The sequence below is a fragment of the Chelonoidis abingdonii genome, chromosome 7 (assembly GCF_003597395.2).
Source record: "Chelonoidis abingdonii isolate Lonesome George chromosome 7, CheloAbing_2.0, whole genome shotgun sequence".
Lineage (NCBI taxonomy): Eukaryota > Metazoa > Chordata > Testudines > Testudinidae > Chelonoidis > Chelonoidis abingdonii.
In genome coordinates this window covers 12,082,107-12,108,120 of record NC_133775.1, presented here as the reverse complement: position 1 = coordinate 12,108,120, position 26,014 = coordinate 12,082,107, and the positions used below count along the sequence as shown (strand labels likewise).

The following is a 26,014-nucleotide window of genomic DNA, read 5'->3' as shown; positions in this document are numbered from 1 at the left end:
AAGGACCATTCAAGTTCTATAGCCGATGCAGTCAGGTGCAGTGATTAAGGGTCCAGATGCTGAGTTAATAAGTTCAGTAACACCAGGAGAGGTCTGTATACTCCCTGGGACAGCTGAAGAAGTCCGAGTGCCACTGTTGCCGTGGCAGTGGTTGGCAACCAGAATTATCCTTGCTCCATTCTGTCTCATCTACTTAATCACACAATGGATGAGAGGGAAGGGTGAAAAGCATAGAACAGACACTTCCCCGAGTTCAGGAGAAAAGAGTCCAAAATGGGTAGATTGACTTTCCCTGCTCTCAAGCAAAACTTGGGACACCTTGAACTCTGTTTGATCATGATCAGATTTATGTCCAGGAATCCCCACAGGGAGAAGATCTTGTTTATCACCAATTTCTTTAACGACCACTCATGAAGTTCCATTATATCTTTGCTCTGTTGACCCGCCACCAGACTGTTGTCACTGCCTATTAGTTATACAGCTACCTAATGTTGTGCTAGATACTCCAGTCCCATAATGTCACTGCTTCCTTTCATAACAAAGAAGAATGAGCCCCTCGCTGTTAGCTAATATAATACATTGCTGTCATGCTGTCTGTGATGGCCTGCATGCTGTGCCTCATTCGGCATGCAATATAGAAAAGATGTGAGAACCCAATGAATTTTTCTCAGTTCCAGGATATTTGTACGCCGTCTCCTTTCCTGAGTACTCCAATTACCTCAAACTGTTAACTAGTTGAAATGTGCTCCCCATGCCTGGCTGGAGGCAACGAAGGTGATTGTTTTCAACAGAGCTGGAAGGATAAACACCGCTCCCAGGTCACTGGCACACTGAGTCCATGTCAAAGATAGCAGTATATCTTTCAGGGTGATCAATCTTGTGAATGTGCTGTCTATAGTTGGTCTGTAATTTAATGTCAGTCAATGCTGCTGACTTCTCATTCTGAACCGAGCACAAAGTACAACACAAGTGGCTGAAGAGACAAGGCCCATGAAACCTAGAAAGAACATACAGCAGAACCCTGTTAATTCGCTCTAATGGGGACCAGGGCCAGGTAGGTTAATCAGAACTCCAGACAAACTGAAGAATGGGAAACTGCAATGCGGCTGCACCATCTAGTGGCCACAGGAGTGATCGCCCCCTTCTGGACCTGTGTTCACTGGTTGTCTGGTTAAGGTGGAGAGCCAGATATAATGAATGGTCAGATAAATAGAGTTCTGCTGTACTTTCCAAGTAGGATTTTGATGGGCCACCATTTTGGCAGATTGAAGCTTCAAAAATATCTTCTGGAAGAAATACTCTGACCTCCTGAGAGTTGAGAACTGCTCCTATAACCCAAATCCACTGTGAAAGTAGCTGAAGAGTCTTTTTCATGTTTATCATGGAGTTCTAATTTCTTGACGAGGAAACGTGTAACATAGGTTTCTGGAAAGGTCATCTTCTAATGATGCTTTATGGAGCCAATCTTTTAAATAAGGGTATACAAAAATACCCCGTTGTGTCAAACAAGCCACTACCACAGATAGGTATTTTGTAATTTCTGGGGGAGGAGGGGACAGAGCTGTAGAGAGATTAAAGATTGTATTAGAAGTTATCTTTGTCCAACAATGAAACAAAGGTATTTGCAATGCCTTGGTCTGACAGAGATAAGCACTTTTTAGATCGAGAGCAGCAAGCCAATCTAGAGTTGAAAGGGATGGCATGAGAGATACTTGAATCAACAAGTGGGAACTGTTTTCTAATAAAAGCACTGAGTTTCTGTAGATTTAATATTGGACAAAGCCCTCCATCTTTCTTTGATATCAGAAAATATCTGGAATAGAACGTTGACCCTTGAACTTCCTTGGCACTTTCTCTAATGCTCCCACTTCTAACGAGGACTGAATCTCCATCTTAACGCAGTCTTATGAAATGGGTATCTAAATAGAAATAGAAGGGGGAGAATGCATTGAGTGGAAGAAGGGCTTCAAATTGAATGGCATAACCTTCTTCAGTTATCTCCAGATTCCATTTGTCAGACGTGACAGAGGAAGGAATGGTGTCCCTAGCCTCTGTTTGTCAGAGGATGGAGATGGATGGCAGGAGAGAGATCACTTGATCACTGCCTGTTAGGTTCACTCCCTCTGGGACACCTGGTGTTGGCCACTGTCGGTAGACAGATACTGGGCTAGATGGACCTTTGGTCTGATCCAGTACGGCCATTCTTATTTTTTTATGTTCTTATTTTATGCCCTGAACAAAAGACTCTGACCTGATTTATGCCAATGTAAATCAGGAGTCGCTCCAATGTAGTCACAGCAGCTGGAGAATTGGAATTAGGCCTAGCGAAAACAGAAGAAGGGATGTTTCCCAAAGAAATAGAGAAAGAAAAATAACAATAAAACACAAGATCAGGCACCATCTTGAGGGAGGAGTCAGCACAAAGGAGTTCATAAAATGCAAAGCAAATAAGCTGTATAAACTAACAGTGTGGTAGGACAGAGTTTCACTTAGAGAGCCTATCATAAATCACTCAACACTCAGTTTTGCAGTGCCATTTAAGAAAATATTTTTCATATCCTACTACCTGCTGCTCTCTTTTCCAAATGGATAGGTGTTTGTACGTACAGCAGCTTTGCAGAATTCTATTCTTCTAGGACAAGTAGGTTTTTTAAATGTCAGATATATCCTTAGTTATTTTTGTCAAACTTTGTAATAAGGCTAAGTATTACAATGCAGTTACATAGCAATTACAATAAGGTTTTGCTTTCCAGTATGCATTACTACTGATTCATATGATCAGAAGGTGACTAGATGCTTGATTTACTTCGTACCGTCCCATTGGTGTCCTTAATACATTTTCTGTTGGAAGCCAAGTATGGAAAACACAATGTAGTAGCACTGTGACTTTTCTCAATGCAGTTTATAATTACACTGTAATTACATTGTGTTTTTTGCTATGTAATTACAGTTAGCTTTTAAGGTTTGATCACTTTATCCAGTATCCTGAGAAGAGGTGGGCAACAAGTATGTTGCTTGCTAAGTTTCATGACAGCTCAGTCTTGCCAGCCTGCTAAGATTGCATACAACACAGAGAATGACAGCTTGGAGTAGGGTGTCATAAGGTCCTATTGCCCTGAATTGAGGATGTTTTCAGTACAGATCTTCTAAAAAATGTTAAAATGTATTATCAACACATAAAGCCTTAAATTAGAGTGTACACATGAAGACTTGGCACACCACTGCTGAAAGGTTGCCGACCCCTGATCTAATCATTGAACTGTATTACTTGAACAGACTAAAATGAAGAAAATATTCTCTCTGAAGCTGCAGAAGAAATTACTGCTGTCAAAATCTGGTTTGGCACTTCAGTAAACTGTGATTTTAGGTATTTAGCCAGCTCAATGGTTTGACTTTCTTTAATACTTGCAAGCAAAAATGTACCGTTTAAAATGTGTTTAATTTGTTTAAATAATTTTACTATATTATCATAACTATATTAGGACTTAAGATAGGTTGCCATATTTTCAAAAAGGTTTATTTAAAAAACTATATTTAATTTTAATTTTAAAAATCTGATTTCAATAAAAATCCATTTTTAATTTTAAAAAAATCTATTTTTATACAACCTGATTCATAAGGGTCCTGTAACAAGTATCTTACAATCTAAACTGAATGATAAAGAGAAACTGACCTTAAGGAGTGGGAGAAAACAAAACATGAGGAAAAAGAAAACAGCTCTTGGAAGAGCACCATATACCAAAGAAATCAAATCATATTTTGGTTTTATTAAAGAACAACTTCACAAGTCATAAAGTTTAACATTTCTTTATCTAGAATATAAGTTCTTTCTACTTAACAAATGCTTCTTCTTCCTCACCTATGTAAGACTATATTTTCAAAGACTCATGATGTTAGAACCATCTAACTCTCACTGACTATGGCAAATTACACAGAAAAAACCCCAATTACAATTCAGAAATCTAGGGCTTAACATCCATACCACCATAGAAAACATTTGAAGATTAATTTAGTACCTGATCCTGGAAATAAAATTCATTAGCTTCAATCTTCTGAATCTCTTCCCAAATTCTGTGGATGGGAAAAAAATATATACCCATTACCTGCCAAGTGATTACACACACTATTTCTAACAAGACGAGTCTGAAAATTTAAGCTAGTTTGTCTGCAGTAATAATAATTTGCATATCTGTATGACCTGAACACCACGGTGACTGCATGAGAAATACACATTCAACTCTTTCTGTCTGGGAATCACAAGCATTTAACAATTGTCAATCAATCCTCATTACTCCTGCAAGTTTTATCCCCTATTTTCAGATGGAGAAACTGAAGCACAAATAGTCAGTGGCAGACACAAAGTAAATGGAAGAGCCAGCAACAGAACTGAGAACTCCTGACTCTCAGTTCCGTAATCTAACCACTACATTACCCTTAATTGCTTGACCTCACTATTTGGGAAAGGTGCGGCATGCAAGCGAGTCTCTGAGGTTTTCCCTTTTTTTTTTCTTCCACTAAGGGGTTGTCGATACAGGAAAATTTTATCAGTTGTACTTGCATAAACTGGTATAATCTCACATGTGACCATTCTTATTCTGGAATAATATTAGCTTTTTTCTGTTTAGTTGAAACTCCTTCCAAAGAACATAATGTAAACAGAAAAAAGTCAGTCTTATTCCAAAATAAGAGTGTCCACACAAGAGGTTACACCAGTATGGCCTGGTTTACACTACAAAGTTAGGTTCATGTAAGGTCACCCTGCATTGTCTTATTTGTGCATGTGTCTACACTCAAATTTTTCTCCAGCCAATGTAAGTGCCCTATTACAGAGAAGAAGTAAAATCACCTCCCTGAACAGCACTGAGCCGTGGTCAGCGCAAGTGTAGAGATTGCATGACCAAGGTTCTCTCTAACAGTCCTCCAGCAGCTGTTCCACAATATCCACTAGTGACCACTCTGGTCACAGTTGTGAACTCCACTGCCCAGGTGTCCTGGAGACTGGAAGCCACACTGCCCCCTTTAAACTCCCATATTTTTTAAATGCCTTTTCCTGATTGCTCAAGCACACCTAGCAGTAGCAGTTCTGACTTGTGTGAAATTAACCAGTGATCATGCCAACTACACAACACTCTAGACCAGTGATACTCAGACCTCAATGGTTCAGGATCTATATTAGCGATCAACATTACCCAAAAGATCTCAGCAGGATAAATTCATTATTTCATTTACTATAGTATAATTCATACTTAAACTGTATGACTGGGGAAATATTTACTCTCTCTCCCTCTTTACATATATATATATATATGTACACACACACTCTCACAGCAAATAAGTTAATTTTAGTGCAAGTTAATAATTTAATTGGTTAATAACACAGTAAAACCATCCTTATTGGTTAATAATTAAATCACAGAGTGTTTTAATATCATGTGCTGCAAAGAATGGCTGCAGCTGGAGAGCAGTGCTATGCAGAGGCACTCCAAAGCTGAAGCGTCAATAAGCAGGTCATATTTAAAACTCTTATAGGTATAAGGGAAAGGAGTTCTCAAACTCATCTTTCATTTTCCATTGTGACTATAAATACATCTGTCTGTTTTGTATGTAGCTGCCATCGTTGTGGCCCGAAGGTGTGCCTCGGCCACACCTGCAGAACACCTGACACTGATGAGGAGGAGAAAGAAGAGGACTAGGGAGGACATCAGATCATGAAGAGAACCTAGAGGATGAATATAGCAGACAGCCTGGAGAACAAAAGAACAGACAGGAGAAAGACTCAGGAGTCCCAGCAGGAAAAAGAGAGAGAGATTTGCCAGGACCTAACAGGGCTTCTCAGGCAGCAAACAGACTCTTATTGACCTAAAGGTAAAACAGTCATGGACTCACCTACCTTTGTAGTCAATGATGAACTCCATTTCAGGAGCTCCAATACCTCCCAATATTCCACATGGCACGATGAGCCAGATCTGCACCCCTACTACTCCATGTTGGGGGGTACTAGGAAAATCACAGCTTCACCTACACTGACCTGGGAGAGCCACAGTTGGAGTATGTTTGGCAGAAATGGATTGAAATGGAGACAAATGTTTTCTACCATTCTGGTTTTAAAGTTCTGTTCAATTAATTTATTTTAGGTTTGTGCACTGTATTGATTTTTAATTGCACATTAATGTTTTGCTTTGTTTTGAGTACGCAATAAATTTTTATATTTTGGAAATAAATTAATCGTTACTACTTCATAACATATACTACAGAACAAAGTACTACTTAAAGAACAGGACAATTCTAATTGTAATAGAACAGGACCACAGAACTCATAGGTTCAGTTAAAAGCAATGTACATACTATTACACATGTACATTAATATTATAAATGTACAGTAAACACAGAATAATAGGTTAATTAAAAGTGTGATATTCATAAATGCACAAGCATTACACAATTCCGAACATCCTCAAAATGTCAAGGCTAGGTAGAGCACATTAAGTGGCTGACCATTAAGGCTCTTTCAAGGCCTCTCTCAGCCACATATCTCCACACTGAGCTTTTCTAATGGCCCTTGTGTCTAGCTGTTCAAAGTCAGCAGACAGCCAGTCTATCTCTGCTCTCTACCTCAGTGGCAACTTTTCACCTACTACCTCACTATTATTATGCAAGACACAACAGGAAGCTATAACCATTGGGATATTCTTCTCAATGAGATCTAATCCAGTGAGTAAGCACCACCAGCGCCCTTTCAATCTGCCAAAAACACACTCAACTGTCATTCTATACCTGCCAAGCCAGTAGCTGAATCTTTCCTTCAAGATGTCAAGGAGGCCACTGTACACCTTCATGAGCCAAGATCATTATTGGCATGTCAACACTGCCAATAGTAATCCACTGTCTGGGGAAAAAAAGGCCCTGCTTGCACCTTCCTGAATAGTCGTGTGTTCTTAAAGGTGCAAGTGTCATGCCCCTTCCCTGACCAGCCCACATTGTTCTCAGTGAAACATCCCTGGTGATCCACCAGTGCTTGCATAACCATAGAAAAGTAGCCTTTTCATCACAGCCTGGGAGTACCTTTCCCAGATCTGAAGAAAAGCTGTCTGGCTCAAAAATCTTGTCTCTCTCACCAACAGATGTTGGTCCAGCAACAGTTAAAACAGTAACAATTGTAGTAACCCTACAATTAATTCTTCCATTTTTTTTAACAATCTCATTTTCCACCATTTTCTCATTGCATCTGTTCTAATATCTACTTACCCAAAAAGAAAAAGCACACTATAATGCAGAAAAGGATGGAAAAGAGGGAAAACCCCAGTGATATCCAGTGTCATGATCACTTGATTCAAACCAAGTTACCTTTTATCCGGCCCTCTTTTCTGCAACATTTTCAGATACTGGAATACAACATGTGCAACCTGAAGACAGAAGAACAAACTGATGAACTTTTTTTAACTTTTGGACATAGCACAATGGTAAGAAATCCAAGCTACAATGGAATTTTACCTCATAGAAGTGCTCGTAACCTTCATCAGTCAAAGTCACAGAAATGCTGAATATAGAGTAGGTGGAGTTCTGTTCAAATCCTGTCTCACCATTTCCCCCATATAACGCAAGAGCCCAAAATCTATTGAAGAGTTATACCCACTATTAATTACTCCAGTTAAAAACCTTCTTGATGTCTAATTATAATCACAGCATCATTGTTCAAGCTTATCTTGGACCTGCCTAATGGAGGCCACTTTAAGGAATTTAAAAGTTACTCCAAAGCAAAAAGAAAGAAGATAGCTTTCTACAAGAATACAAAGCACTGAAATTCAAAAATGCAGGGTATATATACCTTTTTTGAATTTATTCAGTGTGAACCAAAATATTTTTGAAAATATAAGTTTTCAGCGAAAGTATTTTCAGTGTTGCTCTGGAGATTCTCTCATAGTTGAATTTCTTGTATTTAGAACTAAAGACACCACAGGGTACATTTTCAAAGTATTTTGCGTTGCTTAAGTCACATGACTACTACAGTTTTTAAAGAGAATCACTGAGTTTGTCTCAAGCTCTTAGACCACATTTTTTAATTTCTATTTGAGGAAATATTTCTGCCTTCACTCTTTATTTCAATGCACACAATATTAAAGTCTCACATTTAAAGAAATACATACTTTTTCCGAAGAAAGGAAAGAACACTGCCTTTGCCTTCATGTCCTACCAGCCAGGAGATATAGTGAAGTGGCTTCACCCTAAAAAGAGTTAAAGAAATGTAAAACTCCAATATGTAAAACTCTAATGTAGATTAATAATTAGCAAATCAAAATACAGATATTTAGATAACATCTTTCATCCAAAGATTCCAAATCACTAGACAAACAATTATAAATTCACTGCCCACTTCACCCACTATTGAAGTGACACCTTTAAACAGTAAGGCTATGAAAAAGAGATTGTGTCCATTTGAAAATACAAAGGAATTTAGAAAGGTAGAATACTGGTATTCTGAATCCTGTATAACTGAAAGTTAGCCGGGCTGCTGAAGTTAACAACTATACTTTGGCTGAAAATGTCACAACATTTTAACGAACACAAATAGTCATGACCTTTGTTTTACAGTAGAACCTCAGAGTTATGAACACCATAGTTACAAACTGACCAGTCAACATGATTTGGAACCGGAAGTATACAATCAGGCAGCAGCAGAAACACACACACACACACACACATGTAAATACAGTACAGTTCTGTGTAAATGTAAACTACACCTCTACCCCGATATAATGCGGTCCGATATGACGCGAATTCAGATACAACGTGGTAAAGCAGCACTCCGGGGGACAGGGCTGCTTTACCTCGTTATATCCGAATTCGTGTTATTGCAAGCAGTTCCTCTGTGCCCGCCCGTTACTTGCTGCGACCCTTCCCGGGGCCCCCCCGCCCCAGCTCACCTCCAGCTCCGCCTCTTCCCATGAGCGCACCGCAGCTCCACTTCTCCTCCCTCCCACGCTTGCTGCACCAATCAGGGGGGTCACAGTAAGTATTGGGAGGGGGGGCGCAGAGGAACCGCTCCCAGCCCCAGCTCACCTCCGCTCCACCTCCTCCTCCTGCCATGAGCACACTGCTCAGCTCCGCTTCTCCTCCCTCCCAGGCTTGCCATGCCAAACAGCTGATTGGCGCAGCAAGCCTGGGAGGGAGGGGGGAGAAGTGGAGCTGCGGCGTGCTCGTGGGAGGAGGCGGAACGGAGGTGAGCTGGGGTGAGGAGGCCCCAGGGAAGGCTACAGCACGTAATGGGGGGCACAGAGGAACCGCTCCCCACTCTGGTTCATCGCCTCCTCCTCTGAGTGCGCCGCTGCTCCACTTCTCCCCTCCACCCATTCCAGGCTGACAGGCCAAACAGCTGATCGGCACGGCAAGCCTGGAAAGGAGGGAGAAGTGGAGCAGCGGCGGTGTGCTCAGGGAGGAGGCAGAGGTAGGATGGAGGCAGAGCGGAGGTGAGCTGAGGTGGAGAGCGTTTCCTCTCCTTACCCCAATATAATGCGGTCTCACCTGTAACACGGTGAGATTTTTTGGCTCCCAAGGACCGTGTTATATCGGGGTAGAGGTGTACTAAAAAATAAAGGCAAAGCATTTTTCTCCGGCATAGTAAAGTTTCAAAGCTGCATTAAGCCAACATTCACCTGTAAACTTTTGAAAGAACAACCATAATGTTTTGTTCAGAGTTATGAATATTTCAGAGTTACAACTTCCATTCCCGAGGTGTCTGTAACTCTGAGGTTTTATTGTATGTCTCACTACAAAGACATCACCTCCAGCAGCTTTGTGCCTACTACCACTGATTCAAAAGGAAATGCCCAGTAATAATGGTTCAGAACAGTATCTGAGAGAAGTGTGTTACTTGGTGTACCAACAACACAACTTCATGGACTACTAGGCTTTCTTTGGATGTCTTCTGTCCAGGGATAGACCAGGCCCAATTTGTTTATAAGAGTTGATCGGATCATCAGCTAAAGTAATATGGCTACAAACATATTATAAACAGATATTACATTCAACACATCTGCAGTTTGACTCTGAAGAAGCCAGACTATTCATACCTTTCCACTCGTTATCACAGCAATATCAAAAGTACAACACGGATTTATAAGTGCCGTATATCAGAAGATTAACAATTGAACAGTCAACTGCAAAGAGTATGAGTATGGACAGCAAGCCTTAAAAAGCATGCAGCATCAAAGAGAACCTATTCAAAAGAAACCTCGTCGCTCCACAGCACAAGATCCTGCAAACCACAAGTTCTAGCTGACAGCCTGTAAAATGAAGAGCATCAGTAGAAAGAAGATAGTATGTCTGTTACTCCTAAAACTGTCAACAATTTACTGTGTGTGACCCAAGGTGCCTAAAGGTAGCCCACACTGAAAATGCCAAGGTCAGGGGCAGGCTGCAAAAAGGAGAACAGAGTCTTCAAAAATGGTGGTTAACGCTGTAGTTAGATTCCCCAACCAGCCACAAACTGTGCTCCTGTTCCCCTCACTGGATATCAAGAAGCTGTGGGGGGCGGGGAAGAAATCACACAGCCCCCTTTATTGCATTCCAGTCTCTGGCTCCCAATCAGCAAATAGATCCAGTAAAGTGAGAAATTCTTTAAAACTCTGTTCACCATACAAAATGTTCTCCTGATCCCCAAAAAGCTAGCCACATCACTAGATCAATATTAGTTTGAATCTTACCCAAAATACCATGCTGGAAGGCAATCCTTTAATATCTAAAAACCTAAAGATTTACTGTAAAAGCAAAGCAAAGTAAAGCAAAGAAAATAAGTTGTTAAGTGGTCAAAGCAATCAGATATGAACTCTGAAGTCATATGTATGTATCAGGTTCTTAGCAGCATTGGTGAGTTTGCTGGCATGAAAAATCCCACTGCAGGTGCTGTGGAGGGGAGCGCAGGTGCTCAGGGGCAAGTCACAGCCTGGGGGGCAGCACAGGTGCTGAGGGTTGGTGGGGCTGAGGCAGGCTCCCTAACCAGCCCCTGGGAAGCAGGAGCCTCAGCTCCTAGCTCCACGTGCTGCCTCCGCTCCACCCCAAGCCCCAGTTCTGCAGCTCCCATTGGCTGGGAACCATGGTCAATGGGATCTGTCAGGGCGGTGTCTGTAGGTGGAGGCAGCAAGTGGAGCTAGGAGCTGAGGGAGAGGAGCCCCTCCCCGCCCCGAGGTAAGCACCAGCCCCAACCCTAAGCCCTGAGCCCCCCCCACACCTAAACTCCTGCTGCTGGGGGGCAGAAGGCCCCGAGACTGCCCCAGCAGCAGCCAACGCAACTTACCTGGGGGCTGCCGAAGAAGTCACGGAGGTCATGGAAAATCATGGAATCTGTGACTTCTGTGACCTCTATGACAAACACGGAGCCTTACTCATGAGTGTAGCCCCTGGCTTCTCTCAATGTGTTCATTCTACAGCTGATTGATCTTGATGGGCCATCAAACAGGCTACATAGTGCTGATCCCAATCTGCCCAGGGGTGTCACCCAGAAAGACAGCGCAGGTTTGAGATGCAGATGTATTACGCATATATGTATATAAAATTTAGGATACAAAGATGATACATACATATAAACAAGGTCATCACACTTAGCAAATCATAACTTTTCTACTGATACTTTACATGCCAAATCTTCTATGAATCCTTGCAATTTTGTAATATTCGTATCCATATTATAATAAATGGTCATTCATATTCCATATAGCATCACACTATGCTATTCCACAAATCAAAGATCACAAAATGTTTTCATTTCATGAAATGATTCTTTCTTGCTGAAATTAACAGGAGAGATTCTTTATAAATATTCATCTATACTCAACAGTGTGACATCAAAAAGGTGTAGTGCCATCTTACCGGTAATGTCTCTCCTGTGGTGGTAGTCCCCAGGCAATGCTCAGTGAAAGAACATTTCTGATTGGAACAACTGAACAGGAAGAAATTGATAAATTGTAATGCAACTGCATGATTATTCCTGTCTCTTTAATCCTAAGAAACAGCAATGGGCAAGAGATTTTACTTGCTGTAGAAAGGGTAGGAAAGATTCACAAAACTACATATTGTAATTCAATGATGGTAAATCAACCATTCTAAAACTCAAAGAAACAAGAATCTACACAGTGGTATATTCAGTACCCATTCAGAACACTTACCAACACAGAAGACACCAAGGTCACTTACCTCTGTAAAGCTTGTAAAATTCGGGTGTGTCAAAAGGCTGTGTCAGATGGCCAAAGTCTGGTTTGGGTAAACCACTTCAAAAACAAAAGAAAATTGCAGCATGATGTTTATAGTTCACGATACAGGACAGCAAAGGGGAGAGTATAAGCTGCTCTGTGCCCATAGTTCTGAAGTGATAAAAACCTGACATTTCCCTGGAACCAGAATATTTCCTCCTTTGATATGACACTGAATTAGGGCACATCACAAGATCCACTTCATCCTGATTAATAGAAAACTTAACAGCCACTATTTTCCTGACTAACTCCACAAACACACACTCTAGTTATGGGCATATCATCTATTCCTCCAGTTCCCTCCACTTGTGGCACTGCTTGCACAGAAGTGCATTAGCAGAATAAAATGCCTTCCAGATTTCTGCCTGTGAAGAGAACAAAATAGCTGTGCATCTGTAGCACATTAGTATGTCTCCTGCACAACACCAATAAACTGTAGAAGACACTGAAGTGTAATACTTTATAATAGGAGGAAAAGTAAGCACAAAGTGATTTATTTTAAAATAGAGGGAAGTGGAACTATGGACAATCTAATAGCATTGTGCTGCCACAAGAAGACCCAATACACGAGTGATATATGGTTTCTTAATACTTGTGCTGAAATAAACTAGAAGGAGAAGTATTTAGTCTGTACCACAATACTTAGTCCTTTATCAGTTAGCACAAAGAACATTACATTTGCCAGGATCCACCTCAAGCATTACTAAATCGGAAAAAGGAGTATGCAACTTCACTGATTTCCCAAGAGAAAGGGAACAGGTGGTCACATATAAAAGCGGCAGCAAGATCACTCTATTGGGGAATGGAGTACTCAAGATTAAGTAGATAAGAACACTAAACACAACACAAACCCACCACGCACCCATTGGTGAGAGCCTTGTGGGCTGTGAAAGCATCCTTGGGTTTTCACTCTCATGTCTAATGAAAAGCTAAACTACCCACTTTGTTTACTTATCCATTTTTAAATAACCATAATCTTGTAAGCAGGAGTGTGCGGTTTCAGAAGTGTTTGTTAGTCAATCACTTGACTATGATAAACTAAGATTTTGCATGGTTATTTTAGTAGAGTCCACAGACAGGTCACAGCAATAAACAAAAATTCCAGAAGCCATGACTTGTCTGTGACTTTTGGCTGCGCCCATGGTTCCCCCACCACCATGTTGGTGGTAGCTGGCAAGGTTCGGACGCTCGCCTCCCACCCCCCATCCTATGGCACAAGGCTGTTACCCGTCACTGTAACCCTGCAGTGGGGACCCCTGAGGAAGCGGTCACCTGTCGCTGGAAACCTGCCGGGCCCCCCCCCGCTGGCTGCCAGCTCCAGTTCCTGGCGTCCAGGGGCTGAAGCAGAAATGTCAGGGAGTCTCTGGAAGTCACAGATTCCCGTGACTTCCATGACATAAAAACATAGCCTTAACTCATGATATTACAACATAGCAAACATACCAAAAATAGTAGCTATGAGATAAAGGAACAATGAGAGTCATTCTGGTCACAAACTGGAAATTTTGTTTCATATATAATTATATTGTTGATTAAGGGGATACATCTTAGGATCCCAGCAATTATCAGATACATACAAAATTTTGCCATTGAGTGTCCAAATCTTAAACAGCACACTTCAGTGGATAGAAATTGCATTGAAGTTAGTTGAAAACCCACATTTATTTCTGTTACAACACTACAAACTTAAATAAATACAAAATACTAGATATAAACACTTTACAAACATACAACTCTCTCAACTTGTATTTTGTACAAAAATTATCTTTTCAACCAAAGCACACCATAATTTAGTACACCTCAAATGCTGGATATAATTCTCCGACCCAACAAAGAAGTGTCAGCATATGTGTAGGCGGATATCAATCAGCCTCTAGCATCAGGGCCACACCACACATTAGATTCTTTTGTATCAGTAAAAGTATCTTACTTATTTGGAATCTGTGAAAAGATTTCCTTCACCCACTTCTCCAAAGTGTCCAAAGTTCTAAGTAAGGAAAGAAAAAGAAAGCTAGAAATTAACTCACTAACGAGCATAGAGCCGAGTTTCCAGAAGGGCAGGTTAAAAAAATCTTCCACCATTAATCCAAATAAGCTTGGGGACCCAGAGTAAACAGACTCATTAAGAGCCTGCAAATCAGTATTCAGTAATTGCTAGATAGACCCGAGAGGGTAACTTCAAAACCTGTTGGGCTGATTTTCCCCAATTTTACCAAATCCCATAGATACCCAGTTTTTGGATTGATGCTTTGATGATGGTCATATGTATCCCTTTACAACTACAACTGAGAGATTAGGTGCACCTGTGGTTTATGATTTGCTAGATTCCTATAGATTTAGCATGACTGCTCAAACTTCTCAAGCACAGTATAGATAAAATGCAGTCGGCTCCAAAAGGGGTATAGATCTTGGCACAGTTGTGCACTGAGCAGCAATACGGGTGACCCTAGCAACACTGAAACTTCAAACCTACTGCAATGATATTTGGATAAAATAGGTCTCGTCAGGTATCATAACCAAAAACTAGTAAAACACGGTTACTCCCACCTTAAATGTTGCTTTCGAATCTGTATCATTATCCATTCCAGTGGGGTACGCGCTGCGTGTGCATGTTCGTCGAACAGACTTATCCCTACCAATGCCAGCTGGCCGGCAGGTCGTCCCTAGAGTGGCGCCGCCATGCGTTCAATAATACCGCCGCCGGCCCACCCGCTCCTCAGTTCCTTCTTGCCGCTACTCCCGACAGTGGGAAGGAGGCGGGTGTGGAATGGATATGAGCAACACATCTCGAAGAAACAACAGTTACAAAAAGGTGAGTAACCGTGTTTTTCTCTTTCGAGTGATTGCTCATTTTATCCATTCCAGAGTGATTCCCAAGCCTTACCTAGGCAGGTGGGGTCGGAGAGAGAGGTCACAGTGCGCCATGCACGGGGGCAGAGCCGAAGGCTGCGTCATCCCTGGACTGCTGGACCAGGCGTAATGGAAGCAAAGGTGTGCACGGAGGACCAGGTCTGCTGCCCTGCAGATTTCCTGGACGGGTACTCGCGCAAGGAACCGCCTGTCGATGATGCTGGCTCTAGTAGAAGTGCGCAGTTACATGGCTCGAAGGAGTGGCGACCAGGTCTAACACGCCCGTATTTACAGGATGTCACCCACGAGGAGATCCTCTGCGAGGAGACTGGCAACCCTTAACTCGCTCAGCTACGGCGACAAAGAGTTGGGTGGATTACGGAACGGCCTTGGTCCTGTTCTATATAAAGGCGAGCGCCCTACGCCGGGTCTAAGGAGTGTAACTGCTGCTCCTGGCGAGGACGAATGAGGTTTCGGAAAGAATACGGGTAGGAATATGTCCTGGTTGACATGAAAGGGGCCGAGACAACTTGGGGGGGAGAAAGGCGGGGTGGTGCGGCCCTCAGTTGTACCTTTGTCCCGATGAACACCGTATACGGGGCTCCACCACGAGGGCGCGCAAGCTCTGACACGCGCCCTAGCAGAAGTGATGGCCACCAGGAATGCTGGTGTCTTCCAGGAAACAAGTAGAGGAGGGAACACGTAGCCCAAGCGGCTCAAACGGGGGACATAAGATGGGGACAACACCAGGTTTGAGATCCCAAGAGGGGCTGGTGGGCGGACCTGGGGGGTAAAGAGACGCTTCCAGCCTTTAAGGAATCTAGCCATCGCCACCATCGGGTGTGAGAAGACAGAGCGGCCATCGCTCCCGGGTGGAAGGTGGAGATAGCCGCTAAGTGAACCCGGAGAGAGGATTTACCGCCAGGCCTTGCTGCTTGAGGCGACCAAGGTAATTCGAGGACGATGGGATGGAATATCGGTGGGGTGGGGAAGCGCCTCTCCGCGCACCAGCACGTAAAACGTTCCATTTGGCTACGGGGTATGTCGTCCTCGTAGACGCGGCTTTCCTACTTCCCAGAAGCACCTGCCTCACTGGGGAAGAGCAATGCAACTCGGACCTAGTCAGCCACGCAGGAGCCACGCTGAGAGGCTTGCCAAGCCGGTGGACTTGGAGGTCCGGGTGGGGACATAAGAACGGCCGTGGTCTTTTGCGTGATTTTTCAGATCCAGGTAAAGAGGCAGGGAAAACAGGGTCGCTACCGACAGGTCCAGCAGCAGAAGAGAACCAAATGCTGCCGGGGGGCCACGGCCGGAGCGGATCAGAATCAAGCGGGCCCCCCTGTCCCTGCGCAACTTCAGAAGACCTTTGGGAATCAACGGGAAACGGGCAGAGGGAAAACGCATAGAACGAGGTGCGTCACCCCACGGGAATCAGAAAGGCATTCTGCACCGAGCCCCGGCTTCGCGACCTTGGAAAGAGCAGAACATCGGGGCACTTTCCTGTTCCTGCGGGATGCAAAGAGGTCCATATGGGGATGCCCCCACCTTCGGAAGAGCGCCAAGGGCCGATGTCCGGAGCGAAGGGACCACTCGTGGGAGAAAAGGACTTGAGACGATCGCCAGCCGTATTCCGAGCGCCCGGGGAGAAAGGAAGCGGGGCGACTAGGTGAACAGAGTGGCTATGCAAAAAAGTCCCAAACAACGTCATGGCCTCCCGGACAAAGAAAGAGGAGATCTCGTTCCCCACCTGCTTGTTTACATAGTATACCGCCGTTGTGTTGTCGATAAAAACCGAAAAACACAGCGCCCTGGATCTGCTGATGGAACGCTTGACAAGCAGGCGGCGGACCGCCCTCAATTCTCGCACGTTTGATATGGAGGGCGAGTTCGGGAGGAGACCAGCGGCCCTGGGTCCGCAGGGTACCTAGGTGAGCTCCCCATCCCAAGTCCGATGCGTCCGTATGTCAGGGACAGCGAGGGCTGGGGCGGATGGAACGGAAGCCCTGCACACCGACGGACTGATCCAGCCACCACTGGAGGGAGTGGAGGGATGTCCTGGGGAATCGTGATTTACTGTAAAAAAATCTAACGGACGCCTGGGACGGAGCTGAGGGATGAGCAGGACTGGAGGGGCCGGAGGCGGAGTCGAGCATGCACCGTAACGAATGTGCAGGGCCGCAATGTGGCCCAAGAGTGTCAGGCCAAGTACGTATGGAGGTTAGAGGTGCTGCCTGCAGCCTGTGGATGATGGCTGTTCAAAGCCCTGGAACCGCGACAAGGGAAGAGCGGCCCTGGCTATGGTGGAGTCTAGAATGCGGCCGATAAACTCTATTCCTCTGAGTAGGGATTAGAGTGGACTTCTCCGCGTTGAGCATCAGGCCTAGGCTCGAGCTGAAAGGCGGATGAAACCCTGCGGACGTGCGCGAGGACTCGGTCCTCTGAGGGTCCCCGGATAAGCCAGTCGTCGAGGTAGGGGAACACATGCACACGACTGTGACGAAAGAAAGGCGACGACTACGGCCTTGCATTTGGTAAACACTCTCGGGGCCGTCGAGAGGCCGAACAGGTAGGACCGTTGAATTGATAGTGCCGGCCGCCGAACAACAGAAGCGAAGAACCCTCCGAATGGGGCGGAAGATGGCTATATGGAATGGCGTCCTGCATGTTCGAGGGCGGCGTACCAGTCTCCGGGATCCAGGGATGGATAATGGTCCCAGGAACACCATGCGGAACTTCAACTTGACCAGGTATTGTTGAGCTCTCGTAGTGTCGAGGATGGGTCTGAGACCTCCCTTGGCCTTGGGGATCAGAAAGTAACAGGGAGTAAACCCCCTTGCCCTTTCTCGTTCTCTGGAAACCTCCTCTATGGCCCCTTTGTCGAGGAGTGTTCGCACCTCCTGGAGGAGGATCTGCCTCGTGAGAGGGTCCCTGAAAGGAGGGAGTCGAGGAGGGCGGGAAGAGGCGGGTACGAAGCAAACTGTAGGTGGTATCCAAGCCGCAGCCATGCGGAGGACCCAGCGGTCCGGAAGTAAGCTGCACCACCGCCAGGAGGAAGAACGAAAAGACGGTTGGAGAAGGAGGAGATGGATCCGTGGAGGAACTGGTACAGCGCCCTCGGGCGCACCTTCAAAACGGAGGGCTTATGCCCGGAGAGGAAGGCTTGGAGGGACCTTGGCTTTGGCCCCCTGGTTGTACCCGATTTGTCTGCGCCTGCCATTCTTATTTCGCCGCCTGGCAAAAGTCCTGCCTTTTGCCTGGGTTGGGGGTAAGGCCTGTGTCTGCTGCTGAGAAGGCCTGAATTGTCTACGCTGGGTTAACCGGCGTATGCATCCCTAGGGCCGCATAATGACCCTATTATCTTTGAGGCTTTGCAGCAAGCCGAGGGTCAGTCTTGTCCTAAAAGGGCCCTGGCCTCAAACGGAAGGTCCTGGATGGTATTATTGGAGTTCCGGAGGAATGCCAGAGACTGAAGCCACGGATGCGCGCTTGCCATTAGTGACTCCGGAGGCCCAGAGTTTCTGGCGGGCGAGTCTGCTGCGTCAAAGCCGCCTGTAGGGAAGTGCGTGCGACCTTTTTCCTCGTCAAGGAGAGCGGCAAACTCCTGACAAGCGTCTTGTGGGAGGACGCTCCTTAAATTTATCAGCCGCCGCCCAGGTGTTGATATCAAGTAGCGGCTGAGCAGACTTGTGGTTGGAGACCCGAGCTGCAGGGCTCCTGCGGAATAGACCTTGCGCGCCAAGCAGGTTCCATACGTCTCGCCTTCCTTAGACTTGGCGGGCCGGAGCGTGTTGGTTTCCATGGCGTTCCCTCTCATTCACAGATTGACGACGAGAGACACGGGGCGGGTGACATATAAGTACTCATAGCCCTTCGAAGGGACCATGCTATTTACGCTCCACACCGCGAGACAGCGGTGGGAACGGAAGCGGTGACTGCCAGATGGGTGGTGGCGTTGGCTTGGCATGGTCCTTATCTAAGGGCAGGGGCGACACGAGTGGTGCGTCCGCCGAGAGTATGCTTATGACCGGGTTCCTTGATCTCGGAGGGACTTCCTCAGCCTGGTATGTTCATTTTTTGTTGCCACGCGCCTGAGGAGATCCTGGTGTGCCCTGAGGTCCAGTGGGGGGGACTGGTGGGATGTTCGTCCCGCCACCGCCTCATCTGGGAGGACGACGAGGGAGACCTGGGGCAGGGGGGTCTGGTGGCGGCTCTGAATGGGCACTGCTTCTGCTCTTGCGGGAGCTCAGCATCCGGAGGATGGGACGCGGACCACTTTCCGTAGGGGATGGAGAGGCGTGACGAGTAGCCTCCGGAGCCCTGATGCTCTGAGACAGCGGATCATGAGGGGAATTGCTGAGGGGCCCTGGGCTGATTGACACGCCCGGGGGGTCCAGAAGCCCCACTGCTGCGGACATGCTGCCTGCTGACCCTTCGGAAAGAGGGTGGTGGGTTCTTTCAAGCTTCTAGGTACACATGTCCGCCGTGACAGAACAGAGCCTTGGCGAGAGGGCCTATGGTGGACCAAGCGGAGGGTACGGGTCCCGCATGGTGCAGACGGCGAAGACCTCCTCGGCCGGAGATCAGTGCCGTGAGCACATACGGCCCGGATGAGTCCGGGACTCGCACCAGCTCGGTGCCGGGAGGTGACGGATCTGAGACCGTCATGCAGGAACGACTCCTTCGAGTCCGGCCGGTAACGGTGGCTGGAGCCAGAACGGTGCCGGCGAAAAGAATAATTGGGACCAGCGCGAAGATGACCTGCCGCCGTGAGTTAGACCGGTTGCGTCGCTGGAAGCGGTGGCCGGGACTGCGAGCTAAGGTGTACCCGTGAGCGAGACCTCCCTCGGGATCGAGATCGGTGCCAGGATCTTGACCGGGGCCTAGCGGAGAGTCCACGGACGGCGCTCGCAATCGGTGTAGGCTTGCCCTTTGATTGTGAAACCCGCACTGCGTGTGCGGGGGTTGGGAAGCACAGGCTCGTTAAAGGCGATGAGTCCCTGGCGACGATATGGTTCGGGAGTGGACGAAAACATCAGCTCTACCTCAGATCTTGGCGGGAGCTGGGAGGGATCGGACTTCGACGGACCTGGAGTTCGACAAGTTCACGGCCGGCCTAGCACGGCCCGGCGTCGGAGTTGCCTCCTTTCGGAGCTGTAGCCGAGGGATGAGGACGTCCGAGGGCTTTCCGTTGAGCGGTGGCCGCGGAGAAAGGCGGTGCGTTGGCGTTTTTGTTGGCGCCGGAGAGGAATCCGGTGCGGGAGCCCAAAGCGCACTCGGTGCGAGGACGCAAGGATTAAGTGTCCGCTTCAGTCAGGAGCGTCTTGAGGCGCTGGTCTCGCTCCTTCTTGCTCCTCGGTCTCAAGGCCTTGCAAATGCGGCACTGTCTCGGAGATGTGCGATTCCCCAGGCACGTTCAAGCAGGCGTCGTGGGATCGCTTGGTGAGGCATTGGCTTTTTACAGTCCCGCTAGGCACGGTTTGAAACCCGGCAACCAGGCATGAGCCGGGCGCCTGGGGGCGGGATGAAGGCTACTGCGCCCCGAACCGCTAACTATATACACTAGAACTATAAACTACAACTATACATGTGAACTATATAAAACTAAAACTAGAACTAGAAACGATGAACGAAGAGATAGCTAGGGACTCTGGAGGACAAGCTGCGCGCTCCACAGTTCAACGACCAACACGGAGGGTAAGAAGGAACTGAGGACGGCGGGCTGGCAGGGGGAATCATATTACCCGCCATGCGGCAGCCACTCTGGGGGCGAACCTGTGGGCCTGCTGGAGTTGCTAGGGTAAAGCTTCCGAAACGAACGTGCACGCGCGACGGTGCGTACACCTACTGGAATGGATATGAGCAATCACTCGAAGAAGAACACGCTGGTTATGAATATAATTATAAAATTAACATGTTAACCTTATATGTGAAGTTATTAATTCCCTCTTTATGATGTTATTAGAATATGTTTAAGATAAGACAGTCTAGCCTAGGTAAAGGTGATAAACTGGTCTGTCCTAGACAAAGGAATGTCTGTTTACCTCAATTTATATAATAGCAGTCAACAAAGATATTGAGTTAAACCAGCCAGGGTTATCCTGAGCCTGGACTTGAGAGACAGAGAATTAACACAGCTCTCGCACCCTAAAGAGAGACAGAAGGCTGAATCCCCAGGAGACTTTCCTCACTTGTAAGACAAAGACATCCCCTTGGGAATATAAGGAACCGAGAAAGACTCCGTCTTTATCTTTCATCTTAAGGAGACAAAGAAACCAAGCAATTTGAGCTTTGTGATGAGTCCTAGACAGGCCGGCCAGTAAAAAGCTGGAAAGGAGACTCGGGGTGAGAGAAACCATCTTGAACAATTGATAAATCCACATTCCTTTGTCTAGGGCAGACTGGTTTATCATCTTTGTCCAGACTAGGCTATCTTGTCTTAATCATGCTCTAGTAATATCACACAGAGTGAATTTATAACTTCACATATAATGTTAACACATGCATTTTACAATGATATTCATAGCCAGCACGTTATTAGCTTTTACATGATACCTCACAAGACATACTTTGTACAAATATCATTGCAGCAGTGTGTAGTGTGTGAATACAGTGGTGCCTAGGGTCACACATATTATAGACTGTCATATGGGAAGCATTTTTCTTTATAAAGGAAGGAATATAATACTTCAAGTTAACAATTCACAAAAAATTTGAGTAAGAGAAAGTGTCAGTACCAAGAGTTCTACATTAGTGGTTCCTGTAGAATAGTTAAAGTGATTATGTAAATCAAAAAGAAAATAATATTTTCTTCAACAGATATGGGACTATGAAAATAAGTAGCATGGTTACTGACTTCTATGCATTTCTTCCCAATGACTAGCCATAGTTGCAGAACTTCTGTTCACATAGTCCTGCTTTTTGCAAATATTACCCAAATATATCCACAAATATTTGGGCAATGCACCAAAACAAAGTATTTGTTACAATTATGGTAGCGTCAAGATCCCCTAACCAAAACTGGGGCACCATTATGTACTCCTGACAGATTTCTGCGCCCCTGTGTGGGCGCAGATTTCATACAAGCCACATTTTTCTGTGGCTGCTGTGCAGAAAAATGCCTAAAAATTCTGCTGAGGGACACGCGCCTCTTCCTTGACAGCCCAGGCAGTGCATCTGTTCCAGCGTGTCTGAAAAAGCTTCAGAGATGGGAGAGGGGGGCTGGGCGTGTGCCCCTACATGGTTGATCACCATCGGGGGGTGCAGGGGAGGGCATACGTGCATGCCAACAAGCAAAAGAGACTGTCCCTTTCTCCGGCAAACTGCACCTCTCTGGAATGGAAGGGTAGGCCTTTTTATTATGCTCGAGGCAGGCTAGAGGCAGAAATGTAGCAGCTTGCCTGAGTTAATTGATCCCATTCTCTGAGGCAGAAATGTAGTAGCCTGCCAACATTGTTAAAGTTCCAATTGTTAGTTAGCTGTTCCCATTCTCAGTCAATTCCCCCAGGAGCATAAAACCTGTGAAAGTTTTAAGGCCCCTACATAGTCAAAATGATGTAAAAGATCCTTATTATAAATGACAGTAAGGGAATCCTCAGCTAGGAAGATCTATTTGCTTTCTCACTTTTTTTCTGTGCCAAAGTGGCACAATGGGGTTAGATTACAGCTCAAGATTTATTTTACTTACCCCTTTAAAAAAAAAAAAGATTTTGAGAGCAAATAAAATGTTAGGACAATCAGAACCAAGCACTTCCCAAAGTACCCAGCCAGATCCAAGACAATGATTAGCAAAACTGTATGACTTTCATGTTGTGAAAATCTGAGCAATTTAGAATGACAGTCTTACTTTTTTTTTCTGTTTAGTATTCTGTAATGTAGTTGAAATGAAAATCCAGTATTATAACTGCAATTCAGAGTAATAGTTACCAAGTGTTTGTAACCTAACCTTCATGTAACTAACCTGAATAGTTATTGTGACTTTTTTCTGTATTGTAGTTTAAATAAATTACCGAAACAATTGAAACTGGTGTAATTATATTGCATTCTTTTGACAAATAAAATATGCAGAATTTTGAATTTTTTGGCACAGAATCCCTCCGGGAGTAATTATGCTAAGTACTCTCCATATATGTACTACAAAACAGTCCATGCCCTGAAGAGTTTGCAATGTGAACAGACATGACAGAGGGCATAATCCACTCCAGAGCTCTCTGCGGGCAAGAGTTTTGGTCATGGACAAGCCTAAATTCCAGTTAAAAATATAGCCATGGGACTGCTAATATCCACATAGAGAAGACAACTTCCCTGTATTAAAGTCTCACCCAAAAGACTCATAAATAGTAAACTATTTTGATATCAGTGTATGGACCACAAAAAGAGCTGAGACAGTCATGCTGGGATTCAAAGTTGTGGTTCCCAGGAGATCCAGTATTTCAGACTTGATGCTTAGATCTCAATCACCATTACCAGGGAATTTAAATAGAAAAAAAAGCTAAGCACTGGCATTTTCTATGCGTCTATAAACCAATACAGCTGACCACAGTCAAATCATTTTTATTTAATAATGGAGAATGTCTATTGCCTAGAACTGGAAGGGACCCTCTGAAGGATCATTGAGTCTAGCCCCCTGCCTTCACTAGCAGGACCAAGCACTGGTTTTCTCCCAGATCCCAAAGTGGCCCCCTCAAGAACTGAACTCATAACTCCAGGTTTAATAGGCCAATGCTCAAGCCACTGAGCTATCCCTCCCCTCTCTTGTCATTAGCTAATGAGCAGTGAGTTCTGTGCTGAAACAGTCCTGTCCTTTAAAGCAGTATGTAAGAATTTGTATTTAAGCAACAAATGATGTTACCTTTAGACTGGACAACTAGGTTCATATAGTGAGCAGAGTAATAGTGCTGCCAAAAATCCCTCAGTCTGGTGTAGATATCAGTATTACTCTTTTTAGGCTCATGCTTTAGTGTCTCTGCATTACCTGTAAATGTTAAAAAAAAGTAGCTATTTAGCTTCACATTACTAGTGCTTTTCTAATCACAGAATCTAATCTTGGATTCCTTATGCACAAGAATTTCACATTTTTGGATGTGCAAGGAATGCATGATGGAGCACAGAATGTTCAGGTCATGAATACATTAACAAATACTGAGATTAAATACATACTGGTACATAGGAAAAAAAAGTTTTAACCAATATTAATATTGTGGTTGAATACAGTGATTGCCAGGAAGTTCAGAGTCCAAGGGACAGCAATTTTAAAAATTACTCTTCTCTGAATTTTATACCTTCTATTGTTACAAGAAGCTCTTAAGAGCACTGTAATAAAGATTGCAGACTATACATTTTTCTGTATTTTGCAGTTTATTCATTTTGTGCACAACACAGACCCTTGTGCCTTGCCATTTCACTGTTTACCCTGTTTTTCTAAGTCTTTCATAACATGGGAGAGAAAAAACATGATTACAGGAAAATGTTACTATAACCCACAAAAAGTGCCAGGGGAGATTCAGGATTAGGTGTAGCCTAAAACTAGCCTTTTTTAAAAGACTAGACTGCAAGTTAACAGGATCTAAGGCTGGTTGTGACCTTGTAATTAATGCACAGCAGCACACATGGGGTTTGATTCTACAGGGACTGTATGGAGTGAAAGAAAGAAAGTGAATTCTCCCTTCTACCCACCCCTACTTACAAGACTATACAATGACAGTGAAGCTGTCACTCAGCTGCTATTGCAGCTTTGAGGCTGAACCAACTGCTTTGAAAAGCCTTCCTTGTGAGCCCACAGGTACCTTGTCTTTTACATCCAAGATGCAAATACTTTTTTTCCAAGATTTATAATGGATAAATTATAAATTTATAATATATTAAAAGGAGGCTACGTGAACCACAGCTGCCCTAGATGATATCACCAGTACACTAACAATAAGTTACCGTGAATGGGCATGAGGCAAATAGCAAGGCTGGACTTGAAAATATCTTCAATTCACATACACTTTTTATCGTGAAGTGTGTTAACAGTATTCAAAATGCAAAATTGTTTTCACATATTTCATCTAGCAGCAGAGTTTGGTGAAATACTAAAGAATCTCATATTGTTAAGACATCAGTTTTTCTATATTACACATATTTGTTAAAGTCTTAGAATGTCAGGGCAAAACTCACCCCAGAAAAACTTCTTCATTGGATGCCCAGGTCTGGCAAGGCTTCCAAGTAGCAGCTCCCTTCTGTTTGCATCAGAGGGCCTTGCTAGTTGATATTCTGTAAATTTTATAGATTTAGCACTGTATTAAACCACTAGGCAATGTTCTAATGCAACTAACATCAATTTTCAACAGGGCCATACACAGTACATGGAACAGTACTGGAAATGCTTTTTGTCAGTTACACAAAGTAGTAGTGAATTAGTTAAACTACGTTATTTGCTGCCAATGCTCAAAAAGGGAAGACAAGAGCAGAAGAGAAAGAAAAAAAGACCACTCAGCCCATTGCTGAGAAACAGAATATGGGGAGGGAAGAGAGAAAAGGTGGTTATTTACCTGTACTATAACTGTTCTTTGAGACGTGGGGTGCAAACGTGTATTGCACACAGGCATGTGCACGCCCTGTGCACGGAAGCCAGAGAATTTTGCCTCATAGTACCCAGAGGGGCTGTGCTCATGCCCTGTGGCTCTAATTCTCCCCTGGCTATTTAAGAGCAGCACTGCAGTTCACATCAAACGTCAAGAATAGAGACTCCGATGCAGAGATGACAAAGGATGGATTGTGGAATACACGTCTGCACCCACATCTCAAAGAACAACAGTTGCAATAAAGGCAATTAAGGGTATGTCTACACTGCAGGATTATTCCAATTTTACAGAAACCGGTTTTTTAAAACAAATTGTATAAAGTCGACTGCACACAGCCACACTAAGCACATTAATTCAGTG

At 44.7% G+C, this 26,014-nt stretch overlaps 1 protein-coding gene across 1 annotated transcript in view; it reads right to left on the bottom strand.

Annotated features, from left to right (window-relative positions):
* Nucleotides 1-26,014, bottom strand: part of LOC116825217 (nardilysin-like) — a 104,039-nt gene that overhangs the window by 41,566 nt on the left and 36,459 nt on the right. The window contains exons 6-15 of the mRNA XM_075067619.1: nucleotides 25,248-25,343; nucleotides 23,949-24,063; nucleotides 22,936-22,944; nucleotides 14,173-14,229; nucleotides 12,187-12,260; nucleotides 11,863-11,932; nucleotides 8,145-8,222; nucleotides 7,492-7,612; nucleotides 7,345-7,403; nucleotides 4,017-4,071 (exon numbers count right to left, since the gene is read on the bottom strand). Coding sequence (XP_074923720.1) covers nucleotides 4,017-4,071; nucleotides 7,345-7,403; nucleotides 7,492-7,612; nucleotides 8,145-8,222; nucleotides 11,863-11,932; nucleotides 12,187-12,260; nucleotides 14,173-14,229; nucleotides 22,936-22,944; nucleotides 23,949-24,063; nucleotides 25,248-25,343 — 734 coding nt within the window. The remainder of the gene's footprint in view (nucleotides 1-4,016; nucleotides 4,072-7,344; nucleotides 7,404-7,491; nucleotides 7,613-8,144; nucleotides 8,223-11,862; nucleotides 11,933-12,186; nucleotides 12,261-14,172; nucleotides 14,230-22,935; nucleotides 22,945-23,948; nucleotides 24,064-25,247; nucleotides 25,344-26,014) is intronic.